This window comes from Crotalus tigris, unplaced genomic scaffold, assembly GCF_016545835.1.
Source record: "Crotalus tigris isolate CLP2741 ecotype Arizona unplaced genomic scaffold, ASM1654583v1 scf7180000017935.1779662, whole genome shotgun sequence".
Classification (NCBI taxonomy): domain Eukaryota; kingdom Metazoa; phylum Chordata; class Lepidosauria; order Squamata; family Viperidae; genus Crotalus; species Crotalus tigris.
In genome coordinates, this window is record NW_024096727.1 from 776,423 (window position 1) to 801,798 (window position 25,376).

The window sequence follows — 25,376 nt, forward strand, 5'->3', positions numbered from 1 at the left end:
GTTCCATCCAAAAAAGGTGCCAGAACTATGTTCTGGGTGTTCTATGGCAAAAAAAGCCCTGCTTCTACCACTCATAAAGTAATTAAACAATCAAATTGTTAGTTACTTTGTGTGCTATATTTATTGATATTTGCAAAATAGCCTGCTGATTTTAAGTTATTTTTCCTATGGTCTCTATATCTGTTTTTGTGCTGACTTTAGGCCATGAGAAGGTGAAAGTCAAATCAAATAATGATAAGGTGACCAACTTTTTTACAATGAAAAGGAGGATACAAATAAATTGAAAAAAAAATATCGTAAATAAAAGAAACATTTTATTCATTGCAACAATAATACAGAATACGCTATAATATGATAAATGCATAATAAAAAACATTTGTAACAATAACATTTTATATTGTAAATATGCTTACATGCTGCACCCCCGCCCGCAGCCACCCCGCCAGCACTGCTGCCCCGCCGTGTAGAGCGGGCCCCATGGCTCCCAAAGCACCAGTGGTGCCAGCTCTGGCCCCGGGGGGGGCAGCCCGCTGTCGACACACCCCGCCTGCAACCACCCTGCCAGCACCACTGCCCACCCTGCACAGCCCCGTGTAGAGCAGGCCCTGCAGCTCTCATAGCACGGGGGCAGCCGACCACCGCCGCCCCTCACACCCCTGCCCGCAGCAGCCCCACCGTCCCTGCCTCTTGCGCCCACAGCCATTATTGCCCTAGCAGGGCCGAAGATCAAGTGATAGTTACTGTGGCATCGCTGCTCCAATCTCCTCCAGGTATCTTTGGGACTAACTAGGAGATGGTGTAGTTGGGTAGCAGGGAGGGGTGCAAAGTTCCTGCCAATTCGCCTTCACTACAGACAACTTACATGTGCAAAGTTTGCCAGCCGGGTATTTTGGCACACTCAGCAGCAATTCCTATTGGCTTTCGAAAGTTGAAAAAAAAAATCATCAAAAAAAGGTACCAGAAGTTGAAAAAAAAAACCATCAAAAAAAGTTGAAAAAAAAAACCATCAAAAAAAGGTACCAGAACGTCGTTCAGAGTGTTCTATGAGAAAAAAAAGCTCTGCAGATTAGTCTTCAAATATCAAAAAGGAGGACATGTAGGAGGACACTTTTTGAGGAAGGATAGAACTTAAAAAAGGAGGACTGTCCTCCCTAAAGGAGGACGGTTGGTCACCTTAATAATGAGAAATTCATCATTATTACCGACCCTTATTACCAGACAGATGCAGCTGATTTATCTTCGTCCTATTTCAAATGCTTTCCATTTGGTTTCTCTGTGTGTCTGTGTATATGCTTTGGGGAAAGAAGAGGGTATTTAGTAGAAATTCTTTCAGCTAATAAGAGATTGGCTAGAAACAGGATATCTGAAGTCTTGAATCTGAAGACCATCCTTCTTCAGTCTGGTGCCCCCAATAACTCATCGCTCCTCCCAGAATTTCCAGTCAAATGACTAGAAATGTTAAGAGAGACAGTCCCAACACAAGTAGAGGGCATCAGGTAAGAGAAATCTGTGGTAGACAACCTTTCAGGTTAGTTCCCAATCCTAATCCAAGCATCATTCCAAGGTAGAATAATGTGTTAGTTCACATTAATAGCATACATACAGATGAAAATTCCACCTATGACAGCATTTTATTTCCCATATCTGGCACTGTCAATTGCATTACTTCAATTACAATAGTTCATTAGCAAATCATAAAGATAATTCCTCTCTTTCTGAGGTACCACAACAATTGATATTCAGTGACATGTAGATCTGATTCACACACACTGAAGTAAGCTTTAATTTAACAATGGTTTATTAATAACATACAAAGCCATAAACCTTGACTTACAACAGGTCATGGGCATAAACTTTTTTAAAAACAATTCATTAACTATGGAATATAAATGTTTAACATGAAACATACTGTAAATGGGACAACTCCTACGCAAAAAAAGAAAAAAGTATTCCACAGTCTAAAAAACACAATTAGTTTTTAATATGACATTAAGTCAAAAACAAAATTTGAACGTTCAGTTGTCTGTAAGTTTGAATTTGGTATCAAAACTATCACTGAAAAATAGTTATTGCAACATTACTCATTCCCAATAGCTGCAAGACTTGCAGACAGAAGTAGTTGTGAAAGAGAACAATGACCCTAAATGTTCTCTGCTCAGTTCCTAATGTTCAACTGATAGTGCTGCTTCCCTACAATTCCAATAGGCAGACATGCCATGTCCATAGACTAAGTTGGCAAAATATAACCCACTATTTTCCAGATGCTTTAATCAAGTGTCACAATCACTTGTAAGTAGTAGGCTGGTTAGTATTAAAGTTTAAAATACATAGAAAACACCAGCCTAAATTGTTTCCACAAGGCCGAGGCTTGCCTGTCACAAGGTCAAACAACAGATTCACCTTACTCATAGCAAGCTTGGCTCATAAGCCTGTTCTTTTCAGTGTGAGGAAAAGGAAAAACTTGATGCAAGTGGGATTGGTTCTTCTCTTTTCAAATTGATTAATGGAAATAATATAAAGGATCAAGTACTGAAATACACATTATATTAAAATATTATGGAGCAGTATATAATTGTATTTTAAAATGTTTTAAACTATAATGTAATAAATTTAAAAAACTGATTTTATAGAAGATTGAATTTTTTTCAATTTAAAATACAGCTGGAAGGGACTCTGGAGGTCTTCTGGTCCAGCCCCCTAATCAAACAGGAGACCGGATACCATTTCAGATGAGTGGCTGTCCAGTCTCTTCTTAAAAACCTCATTATGAAGCACCCACAATTTCTGAAGGCAAGCTGTTCCACTGGTTAATTGTTCTTAGTGTTAGGAAATTTCCCCTTAATTCCAGGTTGCTTCTCCCCTTGATTAGTTTCCATCGTTTCTCATCCTGCCCTCTGATGCTTTCGAAGATAAGTTGACCCCCTCTTCTCTGTGGCAGCCCCTCAAATACTAGAATACTGCTATCATGTCACCCCTACTCCTTTTTTTCTGTAGATTACCCATACCCAAATCCTGCAACCACTCATGTTTTTGTCTCCAGGCCTTTAATCATCTTAGTTGGTCTTCTCTGCACTTTTTCCAAAGTCTCAGCATCTTTTTTGTAATGTGGTGACCAAAACTGGATACAATATTCCAGATGTGGGCTTACTAAGGCTTTATAAAGCGGTACTAATACTTCATACTTTATAATGAATTTTGTTAAGAAAGATGTTGACACTGGCTTATCACCTATGCTGGGAGTACAACCTTGGTTTTGGGAGAGGCAACCTGAGGCAAATTACTGCAGCTAAAACTTTGAAACCATATATATCACTTCTCTGTATTGTCTTCACATCATTGTGCAAGCAGCAATGGGCATAGGAAAACCAGATCAATGGAGATGCCAGCCCCTTAACTTCTTGGTATTCTAATAGGCAATGATAATTGAAAATAAGGATTCACTTTCATATGGTACACTCTTGAAATGTGACTTGGAGACAATGTGAAACAAGGATTGGGTATTAAGTGTGCATGTGCATGAAACATAGAAGCTACAATTCTGTATATTTTAAATGGAACTACAATATTCTATTAAACTTAGAGGGGCTTACATCAAAGTATATAGATGTAAGCTGGACCCGCATATCATAGACTGTTTTGTTTTGTTTTAGTGTGTTGTATACCTAGCTTGTTGGGACCCCCAATTTGGCCATTAAGTAAAGATATCACTAAGTGAAAAATCATGTGATTGCAATTGTACTTACAATTTTACACAGGACAATGCAAACTGATTATAATGGCAAATACATGATTGAGATACCGTAAAGATTGTAAATATGGGCAATGGTCCCAAAGTTACCTTTTCGGTAACATTGTAACTGCAGACATTGACTGAGGCAGTCACTAAGCAAGGAGTACTTATAGTTTGACACATTACTTAGACAAACCAGTTTAGTACTTTAGTTAAATGCTGTGCAAAACTATGTGCCACAATGCACCCAAGTATGCATGCAGCACCTAGTTTTGAATAATTAAAGTAAATGTGTGTTTTATGCACATTTGGAAACCACTCCCAACTGTCACCATATGTGGAATATATGTACACATACATAGAAACAGCTAGGAGCTACACTAATGCCGTTATGCAAATTGAAAAAGCTGCAGCTGCTTAAATAAGAGATCCTTCATACATGCCCATGGTTTTGAGTTACCTCTCTTGAAGTCAAATCAAGTTCTCTCCTTTCCTGTGGATAGAACAGCAACTTTAGAATTTCAGATAAAAAGTACACAAAAGGCCAAAAATTCTGACTCAAAGATTTAACAATCTGTAGTGTCACAGAATGCATGTTTTCCAGAAACTTATGGACAGCATACACTCAAGAACAATTGGATTTGGATAGCATGACTGCAGGACATCTTGGAAAAAACATAAAATGTAACATCAGCACTATAAGTAATCCATTGGTACTAATATATTTGTCTCATTAAATTAGAATCATCCATATCTCTTATTATCTCAATCTGGTCTTTAATAAATCTGAAGCAACTACTTGCTCAGGTCTAAGATGCAACTGTTTCCCACTATCAAATAAGTGGTTGTAAGGTACAAGATCAAGCTACATTGGCTCCACAAGTGCATGGTCACTGAGACTTCTAGTGAAGTACCTTAGAACACTTGTTTGCCAACCTCAGCAACTGTTAAGATGTGTGGATTTCAATTCCTAGAATTCCCCAGCCAGCACAAGGTTGATAAATATTGCCTTAAAAAGCTCCCTTCTTAAACGTAATGAATAAACAAACAATTATAGATGGAAAATGGTACGAACACTATTACAGTCCACGCTGGTCTTTTCTCCCTTTTCTCCCCTTTCCTAGTTCTTTCTTAGCAGGTGCATATTTAGCAACCCTCAATTCTTGAAAGATCCACATTTTTCTTTGAAATCCAGATGCCTGAGATATTCCCATTTCAAAATTATATATTTAGATGTTATTTCCTTCCAAAGCTGCTGCTCAGTATTGGCAAATCTGGGAAAGTTTGGGAGGGGTGCTCCACCTTTGTCTACTGTGTTTGTATACTACTTCCCCATACCAATACACCCTGAGAAAGGGAATACTTTTATGAATAAGTCTTTGAAGTTTTCAAAGGATCACGTTATGAATAAACTTTCATCTTGAAAGCGCAACGTAGATTTTAGGATAGAACCATAAATGGAGTCCTAGGAGTGCATAGGGGAACAAGTAACATATGGGCGATGGCATTATCATAGAAATTTCATGGCTTGCATATTGTGTCAGAGATCAGGATGCAAGTACTAATATTTGTACATTAACATTTTCTTGCACATTTTGTCATTTTGGTGTCACCACCATTTGCTTTAAGTGCTCCATAATGAAACAATAAAATTAAATCAAGAAATGTGAAAAATATTGCGGTGATTTAGATTCGGAGTTCAAGAACTTGAATGAATATTTAAGCACTGAGTATCTTTAAATGAAAAGAAGGTAACTATCCCCATCTGTTTTTAACAGCTTCTTCCAATTAATTCATCCAGATAAGGAGAGGAATGATTTCACTTTATAACACGTTTCTTTAAAAGAATATTGTCCTCTGCATCAGTGAAGCCAAACATTTATACACATACACCACCATTCATTTCTCACTCTCTGCAGCAGTTCTTTTGTATCAGTAAACACAGGAACTTTCCCTCCTACTAAATGGACGCAGCATAGCATTCATCAATTTAGTCAGTAGTGTGGATGTAAACAGGGACCGCCAGCATGGCACATGGACTCTCAGAGCCAGGCTGCAATTCTGTCAGAGAAAGGTTGGGTGAGATGCCAGAATGCTGGCCAGGGTTGTCAGTGTCTGAATTTGCTGCTGATCTGCCAACCACAATGGATAGAACAGTGTCAGGTTCAGAAAATTGTTCTTTATTAGGACCACTTTTTTGAAGGCTCTCTCCACCTGTAGTGTCTTTGAGTTCTGTGAAAGCCAACTGTGCTGAAAGAGGAAGCCCCACTTTCCGCCCACGTGCCCCCCACTTCTTCTGAGATTTTCTGACTGCCAATTCTTTATCCTTTGATGAGTTCAGCCTACATTTGTGGTCCTTCATGTACTTCTGGCGGGTAAAACCTTTGCTACATGTAGGGCAACGGTACTTATAGTTGCCAGTGTGAGAACGCTGATGTTCCATCATATGAGCTCGTCGGCTGAAGGCTTTGTTACAGTATTGGCACTTGTGGATCTTCATACCTAAAAATGAAAGAATGCAGCAAACAGCTTTGATATAAAAAGTTTCTGAAGGCCTCATCTAAACCCAATTAATAATTTTGTGGGTGAAGCCAGATCTGAATCTAAAGTTTATGGCACACTTTCTTAGTGACTCTGCATCAGTTCTACATACAATTCTATATAATTACATTGGTGATATAAACCATATTTTATATAGGAAACTATGCAAACTCAGCTACTTTAAATAGATATGATTTATTGAAGGTTTTGCTATCTTTGGCTTTTGTGAATAAATTCCAGCATAACAATTCAATGTGGAATCGTTAATTCAGTCCCAATGGTAGCTAGAATTGAATTTATTTGATTCAAAGCTCAAAAAGGGAAATCATAAATTGTTAGGACTGAATTGCACTGCTTCTAATCTTCACTGAAGTTGAGAAACAAAATATAAAATGCTTTATTAATATTCAATATATTAATTATAATTATTTTCAGTACTGATCCAAATCAAAGCAATAATTCTACATACCTGAATGGGACAAAATATGAGCTTTCAGTTTGTCCGGTCTATTGAACTCTTTACTGCAGCCTGTATGATTTCTGAATAACAAAATAAAAATAAGCTATGCAGAGAGGAACTTCTAAGATTATTCATTTATTAAAATATCTGTACAATCATCCCTCTTTGAACAGATAATTCTTTTTCACTAAAACAAAGATCGTCATCTTAGCAGAAGCAAGTTTAAATTATCAAACCTTTTGCTATAGCAAGAAAGAAGTGTTGAGTTCTTGGTGCTTTCTGAGCTTGGTTATTTCCTTGCACACATTTTATTTTCATGCTATGTAACATCATCAATACAAAAGACAAGTTGTTTTATATATACGGATAGTCCTTGTTTAGCAACCACAATTGGGATTGGCAACTCAGTCATTAAGTAAAGTGATTGCTAAGTGAAATCATGACTCTGCTTATGATCTTACTTCAGCTTTACTTTGCTTTACAGACCTCCAAAGGTCGTAAATGTGAGGATTACTTGTAAAATTTTTTTCATCACTGTCATAACTGCGAATGGTTGTTGAACAAGGACTTTATGTAGTAGTTTGCTATTTTCCCTCACAATGATGTTACCTTGTGCACCGAAAGAGCACAAAGAATCCTACAGTTTTACTCTGAGTTACTTATTTTCTCTTCTGCTACAAGAATGAAGTCCCTACGCAGTGATGGAAAGAATTTTGTTCCATTTCTTTTTTACAATATTTTTGAAAATTACCCTATGAAAAAACAACAAAAAATAACTGCATATTGGTCCTTAATTAAAGAGGTAGAAAGAATAAAAGACTATCAAAGTGAACAATCTACCTCCAAGCAAGGTTGCTACTTTATTGCACAATTTAAGAAAGTCAAAGTCACCCAATAAAGCCAGGAATGAGAAGAAGTAGAGAAGTCAGACAAAGCAGAATTTAACAGAAACAATATTTTCAATATAATGAGAGCTTTGGGATGGTAGGTCTACATGAGACTACAGACAAACTACAGGTCTATGGTTAAATGTGAGATGATGTGCGATAGGGCCACCTGGGAGCACCTTACAACAGCATGGACCACCCACATAAACCACAATTTTTTTCAACTTAGTCTTCCTTTCATTTTAAAACTGGTTTTCAGTGTAATAACTCAATGTGTGTCCAGGGCTTTGTTTTAAACAAGTAACCTTGGTACAAAACACTTAACCCTGCTATACCCAAACTATGCACAGATGTATTACGGGATACTATTTAATAAATGGAGCTGTTAGTGAGAATGTCACAACCCACAAGCTGGAACCACTGGGAGGTGCTATGAACTGAGAAAGTTTGGGAACTTCTGATTTAGCCAACCTCAATCAATAAAAATAAGGCAATTCCATCTCCTTTATATGCATTTGTTCAAAAAGCTGCTAATTATTTGCATCATTTTATTTTTCAAAACCTAAGCAATCCAATATGAAGCTAGTGTTGCTGTGGGCCCTCTGATACTTACGAGAATGGACATTTATATTTCTTGAAAGGCTCATGGATCAGCATATGCCGTTTGAGTTTATCTTTCCTGTTGAAGGCTGAGTCACACACTGAACACTTAAAAGGCTTTTCACCTGCACAGGAAAGAGGTATGAATTCAGCAATAAATGGGTTTGGTTAAAAAGCATTCTAATAAGTCATTTTCTATTCCTGGGTAACAGAAACATGATTAAATAGAATTGGGATTAGTTCCCCAAGACCTTTCCTGTCTCTGATGTATTGCTTCTAATAGATGCTTGTATGTTTAACATATATTCAAATGGTTCCAATCAAAATAGTGATCCATCAGACAGAAATTAAGAATATTGTTAAGAGAACACAATTTTTCAAACAGGGAAGCAAAACTCAACAAACGTAAGGTATCAACGACCACTGAAGATGATGACAGGAGAACCTTAAAACATGAAGAGGTTCAACAGATTGGAAACCGATTTCTGCCATTTCTTACCCGAATGAATGTGTGCGTGTAATTTGAGGTAGTGTTCTCGGCGGAAGAACTTTTTGCAGATCTGGCACTTAAATTTACCTCCTCCTCCGTGTGTAGGGAGATGCCTTCGCAAGTACCTCTCACAGGGAAACACCTATTAAAAAAGGGCAATGTCATTAAAACACTGGTTAAGGTCATTTAGAAGGGTAGTAATATCAGTCAGACCAGGAGGGGGCACTATTTTGTGGCTACAGTTTACTCTTAATATTTTTTTGAGAAACTGACACTAAAAAGTGAATGGGGAGGTCACATCTCAAATAAGGGCAAGATGGAATTTTAGAAAATTTCAGGATTATCTTCACTTTCAGGATTATCTTCACTTTTCAACATGGAAAGCTTTATTTTAGGGGCTTTATTTTAGGGGTTTTCATCTATTTCTCGGTTCAAGAAATAGACACTAATTGATAGCAGGATACCTTCATTGCTTTTCATCAGTAATGGTTAGATGGATGCTCTGAGGGCTTCAAGGGCTCTTTTTGGTCCAGGGTCTACAGACTAGCTACTTTTTCCTTAAGGAAATGGGTATGTATAACAAATCTATACAGTAAAAGTCTAAAGTAGATGAGACAAAGACTTTACTAACCTAAATCAAGTGAACTTTAAAAAAAAAACAACCTCTGTGTCAGGTAATGAGTCACAGAACAGTATGTTGTGCAAAGGAGAAGATAATTTTGACAACTCAGGTGCTGGCATTCCAGTAGCATCCTCTTCAGTACAGATGGTACAACTCAACGGGATGTAATGTGTATCCACTATACAAAAGTGTGAAAACATAAGCTATCTTGGGCAAGACTCCCTTTTCTCATTCTAAAGCCTGAGAAACAAACTATGAAATAAACATGAAAGTATAAAGGGACAAAATTTTGCTATTCTAGGTGCTTAAATCATAGAATCACTTATTTTCCAGAAAATCAATTTACTTGTCTACCTTCTGACAATGAGGACAGGGGAAGTTGTGTGTTGCTGTCTGTAAGTGATGCTCCAGGGCTTCTGGCGTGGAATATTTATTTACACATTTGACACACCTGAAGAAAAAGAAAGAAAGAAAGAAAGAAAGAAAGAAAGAAAGAAAGAAGGAGGGAGGGAGGGAGGGAGGGAGGGAGGGAGGGAGGGAAAGAAAGAAAGAAAGAAAGAAAGAGGGAGGGAGGGAGAGAGAGAGAGAGAGAGAGAGAAAGAAAGAAAGAAAGAAAGAAAGAAAGAAAGAAAGAAAGAAAGAAAGAAAGAAAGAAAGAAAGAGAGAAAGAAAGAAAGAAAGAAAGAAAGAAATTAGTATGGCTGAAGTCTGCAGGCTAGCTATAGTTTCCTTACCCATATGCATTTGCAAAAAGCATTGTCAAAGAGGAAAGCACTTAAGAGATCCTTGAAGCAAATAAAGGCTTAAAAATTAACTAAATAATTGCCTGAAGTCTGGGTTCAAAATTGTCAGATTTACCTGCAAAAGAGTGAAAGCTTATGGAATGGATTCTGAGGAAGAACCTATTTATCTTATACCTCTGGTATGCCATAAATAGAAAAAAATAATCTCTACATAAATATAAATGAATTAAATTTTCTTAACTCTAGCACAGTAGTGGCAAACCTATGACATGCGTGCCAGAGGCGGCACTCAGAGCCCTCTCTGTGGGCACACACACATTGCCCCAGACCCACCCCCCCACAGCCCCCTCCCCAGCAGCCCCCCTGGAGGAGAGTCGCCCCTGAGCGCAACCCATGTGGAGCAGCGCAGCCAAGGACATGGCAGCTGGGCAGCGGGGACCAGACTTCTCCCTTGCATCCATCGCGCGCAGTTGATGCTGCGGGGCGCGGGCGGAGGGCATGGCTGCCATGGCACTGCTGGGCCCCCTGGATGTTCTGTGGTGGGCCGTGGAGGCGGTGGGTGGCCCTGTGGGAGGGCGGTTCGGGGGATGATGGGGGCTAATTTTGGGGCACTCGGTCTCTAAAAGGTTCGCCATCACTGCTCTAGCAGGTTATACTCTCACAGTGGGGGGTTGATTTTGTTACTTTTTTAAAGAAAGGAAAGTACAAAATCATTCAACAGCAAATCCGCAACACTGACTGCTCTCCCAACTGCAGTTTAAATGATTGCCCGATATTGACTGTTCTCCCAAACAGATTAAAAATATTACTATTTGCAGTGCTACCGTACTTGTAAACTGCCATGTCCTTCTTGGGGCTGTGTTGAGGGAGCAAGCTGTGGGAATATTGATGGACACCCAATTCATACAGAGAAGGATAGTCCTTGCTGCAGAGGTGGCAACGATAGCTCAGCTCTTCCTGGTGGTTCTTGATATGCTCCAAGAAAGAGTCCAGCTTCTGAAATGTCTGGGCACAACTTTTCACAACGCATTTGTACACCTGCACATTAATGGTAAGAAAAGAGAATTTAAATCGGCATTATCCTGTACCACCAAAAGCAAACAAGCTATACTGTACTCTCAGCATTAAATATATAAATGTAATTAAAGGTTCTTGTGAGATTGATGTACCCACTCACCGTGAAATCTATGTACTATGTCTCTAGACAATGAATTTTAAGAGTAATTAACTTAACTTTTCTTCCAGCCAGCCTCTCCCAGAAGTTAGCAGTGAACCATTCAATTCTTCCTTATGGAGAAAAATACAAAGCTATTTTCCTGCGGAGGTTACACATTATGTCACTGCACGAGATTTGCCTCCAGATTGCCTCCTTCCAATAAGGAAACAAGGACATGGGCTGATACCATCTAGCTTAGAATAGTTTCTACACAAGCAATGGCTCTCTAGAATTTTGAGCAGAATTTTTGTTCTCTATCTCCTTAGAAATTCTAAGAATGAAAACTAGAATGTCCTGCAAGCAAAACATAGGTCCTGAGCAATGACTTACTGAATATACTCAGAATAATAATTCATGCACACAAAAATGGAATTGTATGGTTCTTACACGGTGGAAAAATAAGAAGGTAGTATAACTGAAAAATGTATTTCAACTATCAGAGATCTGTGAATTAGGTTCCATGGAATTGCTTGTATTGTTATCTAGAATATATTGTGTTATCTATTCAATACATATTTCTAACGCTAAGTTAAAATATGCATAGGAGGAAATTCCTATGCTGGATCAATGTGTCAAGAATACAGTTTGCATGTATATAAATCACAATTTCCATACCTAGCATCAAAGAGCCTTTGTCAATCAGTGAGAAGCCAATTAAACTTTTCACAGAGCATTTTATATTTTAAACTGTATAGGCTAAAGAAAAAATAGCTGGCAAAATAGCCAACATTCTGCATGTGAGTTTTGTAACCTATATAGATTGTGTAAATTTGGAAGTATGCATGCATTGGTCTCCAACTCATGGAAAAGTGATAAAAAGCTAGGTATGACAGAATGAAGCTATCTCATGATAAACTATCTACCTGTTCATGTTTATGCTGAGTCATGTGTGATTTCAGCTGGAAATATGTATTAAATTTGTTGGGACAGAACTGGCACTGATAAGAACTGTCTATCAAGACCACTTGCTTGGCTTCCAACTTCGCAGCGTCATGTTCTTCCCCAGGAGGCAGAGCTTGAGGATGTGGAGGACTGCTTCTTGGAGCATGGTTTAAGCCTGAAGGAAAAGATACAGAACACAGAAATAGTAGTTTCAGTTTCAAGCATTTTAAGAGAAATAAGCATTTCAAAAAGATTACAAACAAGATCAGCAAAATAGAATTAATATAAATCATTTTCCCAAGATGAAAAACCATGGAAATTAGATTTCCTTCTTTGTGTGTCTTTGTATTTCATTCCTCATTATAACTGAGGATAAAACCTATGCTCAATTTCACTTTACAGTGAGGAGAACTCCTGTCACCAATGTTACATATTATATCCAGCATTGGAGGGATATGCTTGACAATGCCAGCTGCTAAAGAACACTAGATAAGGACTTTACTGTACTTGTGAACTCTTTTCAGGTGGCCCACTGATACCTATTTCATCGCTGTGGGAATAAATTGTGGACCAGATTCTATGTTTTTAAAGTACTCCTCTCATATTCTCAAGGAATGAACAACTTAGCCCTTGGTAAAGTATTTACACTTGTTATGTAGGCACAGGAGATTAAAGTAGAACAAATATTCTCTACCACATAAGTTGATTTGGCACTGTCAGGCTTGTTTTGTCGTGTAAGTTCCAGCTTTTGCCTTGGTGAGCCCAATTATAACTTAAAACAGTTTGGCCCTTACCAATCTCAATCAGAATAGAGCTGGAGAAGACCTTGGAGGTCTTCTAGTCCAGCGCCCTGCTCAAGCAGGAGTTCCTATATCATTTCAGACAAGTGGCTGTCCAGTCCCTTCTTAAAAACCTTGAGTGATGAAACATCCACAACGCCTGAAGGCAAGCTCTTTCACTAGTTCATTGTCCTCACTGTTAGGAAGTTTCTCCTTAATTCCAGGTTACTTTTCTCCTTGATTAGTTTCCATCCATTTTTTTCTTGTCTTGACTTCTGGTGCTTTGGAAAATAAATGGATCCCCTCCACCTTGTGGCAGCCTCTCAGATACTGGAATACTGCTATCACGTCACCTCTAATCCTCCTTTTCTCTAGACTGGCCATTCCCAAATCCTGCAACCGTTCTTCATATGTTTTAGTCTCCAGGCCTTTAATCATCTTAGTTGCTCTTCTTTGCACTTTTTCCAAAGTCTCAACATCTTTTTTGTAATGTGGTGACCAAAACTGGATGCAGTATTCCAGATGTGGGCTTACTAAGGCTTTATAAAGCGGTACTAATACTTCACGTGATTTTGATTCTATGCCTCTGTTTATACAACCAAGGATTGTATTAGTTTTTTTGGCTGCTGCCACACACTGCTGGCTCACGTTTAAGTTATCATCCACCAGGACTCCAAAGTCCCTCTAACAGTTAATGTTTTTGAGCTAGGTTTTGCTATTCGGTACTTGTACCTTTGGTTTTTCCTGCCCAGGTATAAAACCTTGCTTTTCTCCACATTAAATATCATTTTGCTGGATAGGGCCCATTGTTCAAGTCTATCAAGACCTTTTTGGATTCTGAACTTGTCTTCTGGGGTGTTGGCTATTCTTCTTCTCATTGCCTATCAACCAGTTGGTATGTACAACTCAGGAAACAATCTTAGCCCAAGCAGTTACATTTACACAATATGCAAAAGGATTGATGTGCATGGATCATTGTAATTTCTTATGATCATCCAGAGACAGTAACAGAGATGTTCAGGAAGTGAGCGATACTACATCCAAGCATTAGATGCACAGCCTCTGTTTCAGGAATATATTTAATGTGGGCTTTCCAATTTGTTGCTCTCCAGATTCCAATTCTCATAATTACTAACCAACATCATCTTCAGTTGGAGAAGGCCTATCTAATGCAAAGCAATTATATCTAAAGGGTCATTTGGATATTCTCTTCTTGAGGATAGATGATAGATTTTTAATATACATCTAATTTTAAGTTTAGACTATAGAAGGGAAAAATCAGTATTACAGATTCCAGAAGTGAAGAAAAAATTTGCAAAAGGATTAAGAATTACAAGACTATGAAATAATATTAAATGAAGGGCTATGACTGAGCAAGATCATCAACCGTATATCTGATTTATAGATTCACATGCTAGTACATACTTAAACCAACAGTAGCCATAGTTATTTTTCTAACCCTAAATCTATAAAACGGAATAATAGAATAATAGAAGCACTATTATTCAGAGGTTTGGTGAAGCAGGTCCATATGATTGGCCATTCAAGTAGTTAATAATGCACCTGCATTTTCCTCATCCTCCTGCTGGTTGGGGTTGAGTTGCATGACTTGCACAGTGACAGAGCTCCGAGAGATGGTACACCCAATTCCTGGTGGCCACACCTTATGTGTCTGCATGTGCTTCTTCACATTGGATTTTTGCGCAAAAGCTCGACCACACACAATGCACTGGAATGGCTTCTCCCCGGTATGACTGAAGGAAAAATAGACACTACGTCAGAGAACAGGAATCACAATACCTCAACAGAGAGAAAACATATTACTAGTGCACTCGACTACAATCTTCACTGTTGTGGCTTCAGTCTGTTTTAGGATGTTTCCTCTCTCAGCATTCAGGGAGGAGACACAATCTTCTAAGTGAGCAAGTTAATCTATCATTTATGTATTTCATTTACTTTAACTCCCTGTATCCTTTAATACTGAACTTTTAATACCGAACAATTTTCCAGCTGGCTTATAACTACAATTAACTTGCATTCCAAACTGCATATAGATAGGTATTTGCATGATTGGAAGGCTCCTTCACAAGCAACTTTTCTTACACAAGCAACTTACACATAAGAACCTTATCCCTTCAGGGAGGATAGATAAAAGACGTTGTTTTGAGATGTATTTTTCCATGTGACAAGAATCTGCCTGGGGAAACATGAAATCATACTAACTCTCATCTGCAGCCTAAAATGGTACACCTCTGTCTCTCTCCTACTATAGTTCAGAGTTATGGGTCAAGCAGGCCATAATGGTTTATCCAATAATAATAAAACAAATCCTGCCTTAAAATTATGTGCAAAATGTTGTTATCACTTGAGACTCTGGAAGACCTGGTGGTTCAGCAATCAGGACCAAGATTAAGTTTCACACATACACCATAAAGAGACCAGTGTTCAACATTTGGGGGATCACACTGACCAAGCAGAGAGATGGCTTTATTTTCCATAGCTCTTGCCAGCAAGTAAGAATGGCTCCAATTGTTGCTCAGAATATCCAATCAAGTCCTTGGCCTGTCCAAACAGACACTGCTTCTGTCCGATTTTGGAAGCTCAACACTACCTCCTGATATGTTGCTGCAGATCAAAATTCTTGGTGAAGGCTTTATCACAGTATGTACATTTCAGTTTTGGTGACTTGGGCTTTCCTGAAATGCAAACAGCAAAAAACAAGCATGAATTTATGTCAAAAAAGACCATCCTGTTATGGATTCTTGTTTGTTTGTCCATTCTACCCATCAAACTAGAATTAAGTTTGAGGAAGGGAAGTGCAGCAGGGATTTTGAGTACATTGCCTTATGGGAAGAACAGAACGAAAATAGTGGAAAAATCAAACAAAATAACCTTATGTGGGAGGAATGTAAAACCATTATTTGCATTTTCTGTTATCATGGGACTTCCTGCTTTACATCTTGTGTTTACACCACATTAATTCAGATTGCATTCAGGAAAAGAGCTGCAACATTGGCTTCTCCTACCTATACTGGATTTTTCATATTTTCTTATGTCATGGGAATGGCAGTGCAACATTTCCTACAACATCAGAACAATAGCTCGGCTTTCATGGGTTACAATGTTGTAGTCATCCATATTAGTGGATTACAATGAACGCACTGAAAAGTTAATACTGAACCAATAGTCCAATAATGTGCAATACAAAATGACGCCGAAAAACATAAATTTCTTGAGGTTTAAATGTGATTTCCTACAGGAACACAGATTTCTATTTTATAAATTTATAGCGACATCTATTCAACTTGATTTGTTAATTTGTTAATCAAAAAGAAAAACAAAAACCCTGTCCTAAAAATAACCTGAATAATAAAATGAGCCCATTCAAGCATATCTGTTAGTTCCTTCTTTATAATGAAAACACAACAGCTACATAATGTTTGTGAACTTTATGAAATATGAAATGTTTCACATTCCTATACCATCCAAAATATTTTTCATATTTTATTACATCTTCCAAATAAAGACAGTTTGCATATCGATTAGAGGCTAATGATGTGAATCTTTTATTTCACACGTTTCAGCAATGAATAGGAAATAATACATTAACAATTTTTCTATAGTTATAAAACAATGTGTTCTCGGGATTCTAATAACCAGTGTTTGGGTTAGATGCCCTTCCAGAAGTTTATGGATTAAATGTTTATCATCCTCAATTATTATTATTATGTTAGCTTTGGGGTACAAGAATCACAGTCCAGGATTATATGGAGGATCATAGATTTCCCTTAACAATATGTCACCCAAGTCTTCCAGTGTCATGGACTCCACATTCTGTCTTCCTTAAATGTAATTAAGACTACAGCAAGAATGAGTACCAAGAAGATTTACCTTCAAGCAAGTTATTGTCTGGTTTGGAATGACGGTTCTTGGAAGCAGAATCAAAATTGGTCAGATTTCCTCCGCATGTATTATTCAAGGAAGCAGCAGCATTAGCACTTTTAGACTTAAAGCTTTGTTTGCTTGGATTATATACTGGAGGGGAAGGATACACTGGGTTTTCCACACATTGGCTGGGCACCTGAAACAGAAGTCAGTGATAACGTATCTGACAGAAAAATATAAATACAGGTAATCCTCAACTTACAACAGTTCATTTAAACAGACCATTCTAAGTTACAACAGCACTGAACAAAGTGACTTATGACCATTTTTCACATTTACAACCTTTCCAGCATCCCCATGATCATGGGATCAAAATTCAGATGCTTGGCAACTGTTTCATACTTATCACCGTTCCTGTGTCCCAAGGTCATGTGATCACCTTCTGCGACTTTCTGACAAAGCACAGTCAATAGGGAAGCCAGATTCACTTAACAACCGTGTGACTAATTTAACAACTGAAGTGATTCATTTAACAACTGTGACAAGAAAGGTCATACAATGGGCCAAAACTCACTTAACAAGTGTCTCACTTAACAACAGAAATTTTGGGCTTAATTGTGATCGTAGGTCGAGGACTGCCTGTAATTCAAAGCTCCGTCATTTCTGATTCAGCATTCTGACAACCATGACTTTCCAACCATCACACAGAAGAGAAATAGGCTGTCTTGACTTCCATTGCCAGCTCAAAGCTTGGAAGTAGGAAGCAAAGCAAAGTTCTGTTGCTTACAGGTGAAAACAACAAACTCCTGCACTGCTTATACATTTGCATCGTCTTCTAGTATGGCCATGTGGAGAAACTGGTGCTAACCCTGTTTTTAACTAACTATAATTTGCTATTTTGGATAAACATTGACAAACCTTAAATATAGTTACAGTAGTTAACATAAGTCAGTACCAGTTGCTTATTAAATTTAACTGCAGTTAGGTTTCAGATATCCTACCAATCTTGCCAAATGTGGAGAGCTTCCTCTGTGGTTAAAACATCACTTTCATTTCTTCTATATTATTTTTTTCTAATTATACACAATCTAGATTTTCTAATCTATAATCTAATTGTAGTCTACAATCTAATAGTTATGACCATTTAAATACAATTTCTGAATAAGAGCCTTCTGAAATTTCTTATTCAGCCTCAATACTGAGTCTGTACAGTAAATCTGTAAGCTCTATCTCTTGAAAGTCAGATTCTTTAATACCTGACTTAGCTTTGGCATTCCAGGACACATTGTTAAATTTATTTATGTTAAGTATTATTATCTTACTTCTCTATTCAACAATCATTCAAACGTCCATGGACAAATTTCTACGACACATGTAGGTCAATATATAATATTCCTCCTTCTGGTCATGTGCAGTCCAGCAGACTATATTTAAATAATACTTATCTCTCAGTTTAGACAATCTGTATAGAACATAAATAAATTTCTTTCTTTCGGAGACTGGGAACTATTTCACAACCATTTTCCTTAGGAAGAAAATTATTATTATCTATTATAATATAACCTTGTGCATTTAGCTATGCCACTTTCTGAAAACCAACAAAAATGGTATTTTGAGGCTGAGTAAAATCAGAGTCAGTATCATTTTACCAAGGCCCATGAGATCATGTAATTATCACAAGGGAGACCATAATCACTAAGACAGGCAACCATTTTTACCTCCAAAGGCGGATATGGCTGCATCCCCAGATTCTGTATTTCTACCGTCCCATTTCCAGACATGGAAGTAGATGTATTGTAGACTTCTGCTACTCCACTGCTACCTGCATTGGCTGGGCCTGGCACTCCAAGGGTTCGAGGTTGTGGAGGGGGTGGCTGAGGGGGTGGAGGGGGGGGTGGAGGCTGAGAGAGGTATCCTGCGCCAGGATGCATATTCAAGCTGCTCTAAAAACAAAAATCAGAAATTAGTCTTCCTTCCTTCCTTCCCTTCCCTTCCCTTCCTCTCTTTGGTCCATGAATATGAACAATATTTTCAAGAAGATTTTAAGCTTCCTTCTATAACCAGTATCAATATCCATGTATTTCTGCATACTAGCAAAATAAAACTGTCATGATAAAGTTCATGGATATGCAAATCATAGTTTACATTTATTTAATAATATAGGGGTCTCTTCTAAGGAACAACTGTATCCATTTACATTTTCAACATAATAATATTATTACATCAAAGAAACTGAACCACAAAGATAAAAAATGCCTCAAGTCAAGGTCAACCCCTGCTCGAGAGAGAGAGAGAGAGAGAGAGAGAGAGAGAGAGAGAGAGAGAGAGAGAGAGAGAGAGAGAGAGAGAGAGAGAGAGAGAGAGAGACAGAGACAGACAGACAGACTGTATAGATATAGATTTTTAACACAATCCTATGAATGAATGAATGGTGAATGCATGGATGGTTTAAAATATGTCCATTTAATTTGATGTGGGTGCTTGCCCTGTGCTTCAAATTATATTTTGCCCTTCAGATTGCTGTCCAGTCCTACTACACAATATTATGCATATGGTATGTTGTCATCAGACATTAAACAATGTATTTATTAATTTTTGTTCTTATAGCATATTCCATTTGTCAGAGCTTGTGTATGCCTTAAATGGCACAGAAAAAAAAAATTACCTGCACAGTGGGTTGCACTGTGGACATTGGCTGGTCCAGGGTTGTGAAAGCAGACATGGCTGACATCAAAACCTCATCGCTCACTAAGATATTCCCTTGGACTAGTGTTTGGATCAAAGGAGAGGGTGGAACAGTAATATATGTAGAGATCTGCTGAGCAAAATGGATAAAATAAAATCTTATATTGGATATTAGGCAAGACATTTTTCAGAAAATTCTTGGGGATGACATACAAACAAAGTAAAACAACTCATTCAGCGTAACTACTCCCTGTAAGAAATTATGTAGTAAAAGTCAAAATTTTGTGAATAAACCTCTTCAGTATTAATTATGTAGCATGGCAAAAAGGGTAAAACATTGCTCAGCTAGCAATTAAGTCATTAAACAGGAGGAAATCTGGTTTTTATTTCAAATATGCTATTGCAGCCTTCCCAAACTTAAACTCTAACCCATTCTAGATGTTACACCAGCTTGAACTCGGCTACCTCCACTGCCAATCCCCTTACTGAGTCCGCTACCTCTGTTTTACATCACTACAGTCCCCAACTCCTGGGCCGTGGCCCACTACCGGGATGCAACCTGTTTGAAACAGGGCCGCACAAGCGGCGGGCGAGCATGCATGTACATGCATGCCTGCCACTCACACAGAACCATCCCCTCTTCTCCCCCTCCCCACCAGTCTGCCAAGCCAAAAAGGTTGGGGTCCATTGCTCTTAACGTAATCGATGACAACCAATAACAGGTTTTAAACATGCTGAGACTGACTTTGGAATATAAGAGGAAACACTTGCATATTTAGTACACAGGTATAACTGATGACCCAGCCACAAAAAGCTCCAGCATTCAGCATCTCTACCTGACGATTGGTGGTCTGAGCCTGCTGTACTGAGGTAATGGACGGGGTATAAACACTGTTAGTAGCTAAGGAAACTGTAGCCAGTGAAGGGGCATGGCCTTGACACTGTTCCCGCTTATGAGTCATGAATGCTGGCAACGAGTTGAATTGCTTCTTACATTTCCCACAGAGAAATACATCTTCGTCATCTGAAATCAGGGAAAGAAAAATATATTTATTTAACCTCAAAGACTTCCTCCGAAGAAGACGCCAAATTTCAGCAGAACAAAGTGATGAGAAATTATTAACTAAAAATTGACCCGCTGGAGTTAGGAGAATCCTTAGCTTTCTCACAGCACATCCCATCTGATGTCCCCAATGTGTGACTATTCATTTAGCAAATATTCAAAGTTATGACGGTGCTGGGAAAAAAGTGGCTTACAATCCATTCCTTGCACTTACAACTGCTGCACTGTCCCCACAGTCTCATGGTTGCAATTTGGACGCTTGGCAACAAACATGTCTTAGTGGCATTGCAGCATCTGGGGAAGTCAGCAGGGAAAGTTGGCAATCATGTGCTGTCTCACTTAAGTATCATAGCATGAAAAGACTGTTTCAGAAAAGGCTACACTCCCCAAAATAGTCAAATTTGTAGACTGGACATCCTTTTAGATTCATCTCTATCACTACAGGCTCAGGCACACATAATGCCTTTCATTGGCCAAAATTGGTACAATAGCTATGATCCTACTAAAATATAGTCTCATATCAATAAACCATGCTTGGTTAATCTCTCATCTAGATTGCCATAATCCATTATATATTGGATTGTCTCTGAAAACCATCCAGAAACTTCAGTTATCATCAAATTTGGCAGTAAGAGTACTGAATGGAATTGGATATTATAACCATATTATACCAGCTTTATGCCATCTTTACTTGGTCTCAATTTTTTTCTGATTGCAGTTGAAGAGATAAATATTAATCTCTAAGGTCCTGCATGGTATTTGAACAGAACTCCAACTGGTATGATTTTAGCCATACATGATGCCTGAATGTGGCAGGTAATTTCTCAGATGTGGGCCTTCTCAGTGCTAATCCTCCAACTCTGAAATGCTCTAGAGCCTATTTTATTGTCAACACTATGCAATAACCTTTTTAATTGTCACAGGTCTTTATGATAGCATATTATAATACTATGAACTACTCAGAACCTTTTTGGAATTGAATAGCATATAAATTGCAGAAATAAATTTGAATTGGATATGCTACACAGACATTATTTAATAGTGTATTTTTAATTATGTTTTTATATAATGTCTTTGTGTTTGTTTTTAAAACAATTGCTAATTGTCCTGGGAAAACAGTATCAGCAAGCATATATGTCTATTTAAAAAAATAAAGGTATAGTGAGAACAAAACCAAATAAAGTGATATCTTATGCTAAATGAATTTATGTTAATGGCAACAAGGTGATAATACATAGCAAATTAACTTCCCTACTACAATTTTTTGCACAGCTAGTGAATATAAAATGGTTTCATTAATATTGTTTCAGGATTATATAACTCTTTGAATACAAGGGATAAAGAATAAAGTAGTAGTGCATGCATACACTCACAGACACACTGGAACCAATTACTGTGTTACTGCACATCACAAGAAGCAACAAAGAAGTCCCAATGCAAGACTCACCCATGGACTGGATAGAAGAAGATGTGTTGACTGTCTGTGATGATGGATCTGTAACACCTCCTTGGCCATCTAACAAGGACTGAACAGCTAGCACTGTCTGATTATCCATTCCTGGAAGGAATAGAAATGGCAATCAGAAAATCTGTATTCCTTCCAGGGACAAAAATTATGAAAAATTGACTGTGATAAAACCTATTTCGGCACATTAACTTCCATGTTATTTCCAGTTTTCTTACAATGTAGGGATCTTTATTAACTCAAGTACTGTATTTAATCAATTCAGATCACAAACATATTTATTATGTTTACAATCGTCTGGTCACACAAACACACACACTCCATTACTTGACAAAATTGCCACGTTTTTACATTCGATTAGGTAGGCTCTTCTTTCTCTTCCTGGTTCCAAGGTGCCACTCTGGGCTTTCAGGAACCTGGCCTTACAGCTCAGTTCTTTTTTCTTTTATCTTTGTGAAAGTTTGATGGCTTTTAACTACTGTAATACAGTTTGAAACTGCAAATTAGCCAATATCTTAATAACATCATGCTTCAAGATAATATAGGAGACTGTAGTAAAATAATCCCTAATTCCACTCCTCCCCCCCCCTCCTCCTCCTCCTCCCTCCATAATCTGTAGTAATTACCTCTCTTGTCATGTAAGCTCTTTCTCATCACCTTCAACAAAAGTATCTTGATTATAATGTTGGTATAAATATTATGAATGTATTTTAAATACACTAAATGCTTTTCCAGAATGAAACTGTATTTGGGTTAACTATAGTTGGAAAGGAGCTGTAAATTCATACATAAGTTATATGTGATGTATATGCAAGTGTTCAGACAAGAAAATTTGTCATAATCCTCCTAAACAAAAGGTGAAGATCCAGAAAAAAGGAACCTTAGTTACTTTCTATTCTACCAGATAGAGATTTGGCATATGTATGTGTTATATATTAGTGCCACGTAGAAAGGTTTTGACATTTTGCTATCAACTGGCCGTCAGTTTGATCAAAAGGAAATTACCACTGATATTTTTTAAAAGATAGTGGAAGCAGTAGTCTCTGCTAGCTCAAAGAACAAAATAAATTCAGAGGGAGAAAATCAAAATGAGCCCTTGAATCCTGAGAATTAGATAGAAAAATTGCCTCAAAAATTTCTTTTTTAAAGAAGATAATTTTAAGAACATCATTAAGACAGACTTTGAAATAGCTTGAGTGTATCTTGTGTCCAATATTATTACTAGCTATTCTAAGCCTCAAAGATGCACTTAGTAAAGAGACAAGATTTCCAATAAAGTGAAGCAGCACTTTCAGTTCTTAAATTGTCGATGTTGAGGTAACATATTTTTTTCAAGTTGAGACAGGCCTCATATCAAACTGTTCCAAAATAAGAATGTTTTCCACAGATCCAATCATTGTTTGGATAGTGGTTTATTCTTTGGTACTAATTTAATCAATGGTTTGTGTCAGATTTCACTATACAGAACATGGAACCACCACTTTCAAACCTAAAAGTGACAAGGAGTTTTTATAGATCAGAGTATGGGATCTAGTAATTGTTTCTTTTTAAACAATACTTAAAGGATTAGCACACTTTTCTGAAAGACTTGTGATATGACAGCCCACTAAAACTGTTTCACTGCTGTAATATCACATGCCAATCAATGGTTGAATTTACTTGTCAGACTAGTTCTGGCTTATGTTTCAATGGCCTGAGCAATAGGGCCTAGTAAATAAACAATAATTAAAAGAAATTACTGTTCAACACAACATACAAAACCTTGGGTTTCTTCCAAACATGATACAATTGCTGTTTTAGAGCATTTTCAGAAGACCTAATAAATTTCAGTGGCTGCATTCACACAACAATGAAAACAAAACCTAAACTAGCCACATTAGTCGGTCCTTAGATGTGTAAATCATGTAACCAATAGATGTTCTTTTAAATTATATAACATTGTGAAAAGGATCCAGTTGGTCAAAATAGACACGGAGCTGCATTAAACAGATTGCTGATCCAACTCATCAGGGATTATTCTTCTTAAACATTCAGTTTTTACAGAAGCATACCGTATCTTGAAGTTTGATGCAGTTAGGGGGAAAGAATGTAATTTGCAACCAGGAAACATTTTCAATTTTGACTGGCCACTGCAGGTAGCAACTGCATTTGCATTTGTAAAAAAATAGCTTTAGCGGCAGCGGTTTTCACAAATGTACGTGCCCAGACTTTAATGGCACACTAATAACTACGATGCAATTCTTCCAGGGAACGGTGGCGATGTTACACAAGCTGCATTATTTAAGAATCTAGCAAAGGCACCTTTAGAGGTAAAAGGGACTCTTACATAGAGAAAATTAAAGCAACAAATGCCCTTTGAGGGGAACTTGCAAAAGCGGAGGTAGCAATGAAAGAGCCACCGTCCCTTCTTCCTTTGGGAACAATTTCCAGGAGGACCCGAGCCGCCTGCTTGCTTTCCGTCCCTTGCTAAGATTTGGCTCCTCCGGGATTTATCGGGCGAAACAAACCCACGTATGCAGATCGCCGGATGGTACGATTACGCTCCAAGACAGACACTGAACAGTGGCTGTTCCATGAACCCTCCCTCAGCGCCAGAGATGGCATAGGGCGGCACCGCCGCCTTCTTAGCCCCCGTCCCATCCACAACGGCGGGAGGGAGGCGCCCAGCGTGGAATAGCCGCGCTTTTTTTTTTTTTTAAATGGACTTTCCCCGCCGCGAGGCCTCAACCCGCCCGGCTCCCCGAGATATACCTTCCAGCGCCTCGAATATCGCCTGCGCCATCTTGAAGCTGAGGCAGCCACAACAGAACAACTTAAACGGGCATTATGGGAAGACGAAGGAGGGTCGTTCCTCCGCTAGGGGGAGCGCGAGGCGACGAGGTGGGGAGGGGAGGCTGGCTCAGGGAATAGCCTTGCTGTGGGGAAGCCGATACCTAGTTGGAAGGGGCGGAGCTTCCTGGCCGTAGTGTTGACAAGAGGGGTTACTGCTGTGGTGTCCCAATCTGTGAGTCGGCTTCTTCAGGGAGGGAAGGAACCGAAATTATATTTTAATTTATATAGAAGAAATATCAGAGTTTCTTCAGGAACCCCTAGAGCAAAAAGAAGAACAAAGGAAAAACTGCATTTTGAAAACTGAGCTTAGAGACACCCTTGCTCTTTGTCTGGGTTGGCTAGAGGAAAAGTTGCATTTTAATAGGATTTCCCAAGGCTGGACCATCTGTCCAGATTTTGAGGACTTCCATGCCTCTTCATCCATCCTCCTTTTTGCATCATCTTGCGTGACTCATACATTTGGAGAACCTGAAAGTTCCTATGATGTTTTATACTT

The 25,376-nt window shown here is 38.2% G+C and overlaps 1 protein-coding gene across 3 annotated transcripts; it reads right to left on the minus strand.

Moving 5' to 3' along the window:
• Positions 1-3,068: 3,068 nt before the first annotated feature.
• Positions 3,069-25,003, minus strand: ZNF341 (zinc finger protein 341). 3 transcript variants are annotated; one of them, XM_039344703.1, is made up of 15 exons: positions 24,800-25,003; positions 22,031-22,141; positions 20,357-20,544; positions 19,501-19,650; positions 18,554-18,778; positions 16,842-17,031; positions 15,562-15,646; positions 14,514-14,704; positions 12,153-12,346; positions 10,903-11,111; positions 9,685-9,781; positions 8,718-8,850; positions 8,232-8,343; positions 6,741-6,811; positions 3,069-6,232 (listed from the first exon to the last, which is right to left on the minus strand). In XM_039344703.1, the coding sequence occupies exons 1-15, from the start codon at positions 24,828-24,830 to the stop codon at positions 5,721-5,723; spliced, it is 2,499 nt and encodes an 832-aa protein (XP_039200637.1). In that variant the 5' UTR covers positions 24,831-25,003; the 3' UTR covers positions 3,069-5,720. The 3 variants fall into 3 exon arrangements, with proteins under 3 accessions (XP_039200637.1, XP_039200639.1, XP_039200640.1); XM_039344705.1 differs by lacking the exon at positions 24,800-25,003 and adding an exon at positions 24,100-24,764; XM_039344706.1 differs by lacking the exons at positions 20,357-20,544; positions 22,031-22,141; positions 24,800-25,003 and having other exon boundaries at positions 18,554-18,773; positions 19,501-19,636.
• Positions 25,004-25,376: the final 373 nt, after the last annotated feature.

What these genes read in the sequence shown, in the direction of transcription:
- ZNF341 (XM_039344703.1), bottom strand. Translation starts at nt 24,830, where the DNA reads ATGGCGCAGGCGATATTCGAGGCGCTGGAAG. An exon ending in GATATTCGAGGCGCTGGAAG is followed by an intron (nt 22,142 to 24,799) that starts GTATATCTCGGG and finishes TATTCCTTCCAG; the next exon opens with GAATGGATAATCAGACAGTG. An exon ending in TTCTTCTATCCAGTCCATGG is followed by an intron (nt 20,545 to 22,030) that starts GTGAGTCTTGCA and finishes CCCTGATTTCAG; the next exon opens with ATGACGAAGATGTATTTCTC.